Genomic DNA, 4,528 nt, shown 5'->3' on the forward strand with positions numbered 1-4,528 from the left:
CCATATACCAGTATATATATGTATATATGTATATATATATTTTTATACATATTTTCATATATATTTATATATATATATGGATATGGATATAGATATATATATATATATATATATATCTCATATGCATTGCTATTCAAATTTTGCATATTTACCTCTTTTGCATAGCGATCATAATAGATGTAGTGTCCCTTTCGTACAGCTTGTATCATATTCTATGTACACCTGAATCATATAAACAGATTGGCACATTCATAGTCTTTTGGATGGATGTGCATAGTCACTTTCTATATGTCAAGCACTAGCATTGGACGTACAACAAGCTCGTCAAAACCACTTATTTTGTTTCCGCCTCGTCACACAGCCGCCAGTATATGCGAGGATGATTTGATCGCTGAAGTGCAAGCCTTGCGCACATTGGGTAGGCACCCAAACATCAGCAAATTCTATGGATTGTACGAGAATGAGAAGTATTATATGATGGTGCTTGAGTACCTCAGGGTGAGTTTCGCGTATACTGAGCCTAGAGTGAGTATCTATTCAAATGATTGATTCTGCCACTCTCAGGCGGCGTGTGTATAGTGCAGCTTCTACTTTTCGATGTTCCTACCGCTTTCTCGTGCTACATTTTGTCCATGTACTAGTATTCTCCCATCTCTTTTGCCTCCCGTTCTTAATTTCTCACATGCGACGTCATTCTACTATTCTCACGATGTACGTTTCCAGTCTCTCGTTCTTATTTTGTCACGTGTTATTTTTACTCACTCGTTTCCTCAGTGTTCTTCTCTAGTCTCCCATGCTTAATTCGTCACGTGTGGAACCACTCCCCTATTATTGTCTCGTCAGGGTGGCGAGCTAATCGATGTAATGATCCGACGTGTGGACGAGGGAAAGGCCAACTACACCGAAGCCGAATTAGCGATCATCATCCTGCAGATAGCCAGGGCTGTATTGCACTGTCACAAATACCGAGTGATACATAGAGATATAAAGCCCGAAAACATTCTGTGTAGGTATGTAGTGTTCCTTTTTACTTACTGTGCGTTCGTCTGCTCCCGAGACGGAACTTTGTTTCTGTAGTGGTTGTGTGTGAACTGCAGGTTGAATACGAATGTTGGCTCTAGAGTGGATAGTGAAGCTATTGCTGGATGCTAGAGCGATTTCAAACTAGAATTATTGCCATACATCTACCTCTGATATCAATCCTACACCAAAGCCATTTTCATTACTTTTGAACTGTCCAGAACAATCGCACCCTAAGATCATTTGCAAACCTCTGCGTTTATAAATAATCAGATAGCGATCACGAGGGCGCATCCCTCTAACCAACCCAATTTTGAATTTATATCAATCCTACCTATCTACTTTTATTGACAACTCTACACCAGAGCTAAGAATAAACCACTGTTTTTTAACGTCAACCCCTCAAATAACCTCAAACTAAAATCATTTTCTAACCCCCATTAACAACCTTATAGCGATCATAAGAGCGTATCAGATGCGTCCAGAGTTATCGACGCACCTGTTAAACTGGCTGATTTCGGACTCTCTGCCATCATCCCTGAAGATGAGGAAGGCCTTACCATTTCCTCAGGAACACCCAACTATATGGCCCCAGAACGGCTGTGTGGCAAAGTATACAGCTTCAAGAGCGATATATGGAGTATAGGCGTCGTTCTCTATATTCTAATTGAGGTGTGTATTGAATTTTTTACGCCGTTGTAGGAATGTGTATAAATGATACACGAATCAGATTTTGTGTTGGATATTAGACATGTACTGTATATTTGCGGAGATTCGCTGATTTTACTGTAAATGTGGCCACCGCACCGTACAATTCTATCATTCATTCCAATGATATCTATCTGATCTGAAAAGTATCCCAAATTAACTCGTATAATTCGCCTTAACACGCTCATTTTATTCTCAAATCATATCCCGTGTTATTCACCTTGTGTCGTCCGGGTTATTCTGCAGGGCAAGTTTCCCTTTCCGGGTGATGATGAAGATGAGATCACAAAGCACGTGCTCGACCCGACATTCCCTAAATATGAGGGACCACACTTCGACCCCATTTCAGAGTCGTGTAAAGACTTTCTCACGCAATGTTTTACAAAGGTAGGTAATGTCAATATCTACATATATTGAATATTCTATTTCGGGAAAACACCGTGAGGCTGAAGTAAATATGGAGTATCATACTGCCACACGGGTATTTATATTCAAATAGACATTAGTGCATAAACTTATTTTTTAAACGAAAACTGTATATACTCCCTTATAAATATGGACACGTTACTATATTCCTCATCTTTGGGCATCTAATTACACCATCTGTTATTCACATTCATTATTTGGGGCAGTTCAAACGTTCGCACGTGAATATAAAGGTGATGGTGATCTATGGCACGCACAGACTAGCATACAAGCACACATACAGGGGCTGTTATCGCCGTATCACTTCTGTGTACGTGTCTAAACCTTGCTCGTTATGTTATGTCGCTGTGTCATACTATGTATCCACAATCACTGCTGACGGCACTTGCGCCTCTGTGAACTGCGACCTCGTACGTGAGTTCGAGTCACGGCATGCACTCTGGATATTATGCAAATTACTTCTTGGCTCATTTGTTGGGTATTCCTTGCACTACGAGTTCTATACTATCCCCGCATGATATGGGTGCTTTGCACCACTCTGCTACTAGACTGTTGTCAGCCCAGGTTGTTCGCTGGTGGTGTATGCCCAGTGGCATTGTGATACAAATTTCTTCGCTCAATGATTGCTATCACATTGGTCATTGGTCTTCAAGTGCATGTCTATACATGCACACATGCTAAACAGAATTATACACCCCGCACTATAAGGCTGATGGTCAAAGCTACTAACGCGCGGTTGTGGTTACTGATGTACACAAATGAACATACACGGTCCACCAAATAGGTGCACAAGCAATATATGCTCATTTGTGCTCATGAATACGAATGCATGTTCTTACCTCGCATGAATATATTCTAATGTCTGCACTCACCGTTCTCATATACACACACGCATCTCAGGACCCCAAATTCAGACCGACAGCCTCGCAGCTACTATCACACGAATGGCTCAGTGGCAACACCACTGCCACGTGCACCATCAAAGGAGCTGTGGAGGGTCTCAGGCGATTCAACGTCCGCTTGAAATTCCGAGCGGTACGCGGAAAATGTGTATTTGTACATTATTTATGTATGGGATGAATTTCGACTGACTTGTATGTGTCTATGTTATGTGAATCTGTGTGTAGATGTTTGCGACGAAGGGGCTCATTCATCGTAGATGTGTTGGATGCGTGTGTATCTCTATAGATGGATAACTGCATAATCGTGCGTAAACGTTTATTTTAATTACAGCCGCAGTCATGCGTAATGTTTATATCGTATTTCATATGCACATATGGTGTGCATGTACGATGATGGACTTGATACGATTTGGTTTATGTTTAGATCCTCTGCGGTGGGTTGTGTATGCGTTGTCGATGTTTTAGGGTTTAGGGTTTAGGTAGATAGATAGAGGGGTAGGTAAATCAATCTATCACACTGCTTTCTGGAAAGTTGTAGTCAGTGTATCTCAATAATCTGACCTTAAGATGGACAGGTTTTACCCGATATGTATGATGTGCACGTTTGTTGTTTCCGTTTTGGATTTTAGTGGTTTCCGTAGCGTGCAATTGAGTTTACTATGCTTGCGTTGGTTGACAAGGCGACGAAAAATACCCGCATTTCGAAACTCACTCACGCGTAGGTAAAATCTTCTAATTTGGTTTCAAAATCTATATGTAAGTCTGGTTGCCGTGCAGGTATGACATAAGACAAGATGGTAGGGGTAGAATGTAGGCCTACTATACCGGATGTAAAATGGATTGGTAGTGTTTTTAGATATTGTCGCCTGCAATCACCCCACTGAGGTTTTCTATGGTACAAGCTTCCGCGCAAGGCCTGACACGCAGACCTCACGAATCTAACAGTTGCACCCTCATCCTCTGCCCATCAGATGATCTGTGCAATTGTGGCACGGAATAGGTTATCAAATATACTGCGGGCTCTGCGCAGTGAGCAGTTGCTGCTGCGTCTGATTGAGTACGGCATCACGCTGGAGGAGATAAAGGAACTTGCACACAGCTTCCGGATGGCTGCCTGGGGCCATGTAAGTGGGATGCAGGGTACTGCTGATGTGCAATCCAGATGTACGTGTGGATGTATTTGATTCTATGTTTTTAACTACATCTCATGCGTATGTCAATGTACAAGTATATCCATACCTCCGAGCAAGGAGCGAGATCGATGTACCAGCATTGCGGTAATATCGATGTGTTGTAGTGCCGTGCGCGCTGTAGTCGTTGTTTATCGGTACCACATCTAGTTTTACCGCTGTAACTGATTCTCTATGCTCTTCCCAAGTTGCCTGGTCTTCACGGTGACTTTCTGCCTATGTACCTATTTGTTTGTATATGTATATGTATATGTATATGTATATACATATACATATATATAT

At 41.7% G+C, this 4,528-nt stretch overlaps 1 protein-coding gene across 1 annotated transcript in view; it reads left to right on the plus strand.

The window, feature by feature from the left end:
* Nucleotides 1–288: 288 nt before the first annotated feature.
* Nucleotides 289–4,528, plus strand: part of SARC_12313 (CAMK/CDPK protein kinase) — a gene marked incomplete at both ends in the record, with an annotated part of 7,544 nt that continues 3,304 nt past the window's right edge. The window contains 6 exons of the mRNA XM_014293581.1: nucleotides 289–498; nucleotides 844–1,010; nucleotides 1,476–1,692; nucleotides 1,975–2,115; nucleotides 3,055–3,189; nucleotides 4,028–4,180. Coding sequence (XP_014149056.1) covers nucleotides 289–498; nucleotides 844–1,010; nucleotides 1,476–1,692; nucleotides 1,975–2,115; nucleotides 3,055–3,189; nucleotides 4,028–4,180 — 1,023 coding nt within the window. The remainder of the gene's footprint in view (nucleotides 499–843; nucleotides 1,011–1,475; nucleotides 1,693–1,974; nucleotides 2,116–3,054; nucleotides 3,190–4,027; nucleotides 4,181–4,528) is intronic.

The sequence above is a fragment of the Sphaeroforma arctica genome (assembly GCF_001186125.1).
Source record: "Sphaeroforma arctica JP610 unplaced genomic scaffold supercont1.2216, whole genome shotgun sequence".
NCBI lineage: Eukaryota > Ichthyosporea > Ichthyophonida > Sphaeroforma > Sphaeroforma arctica.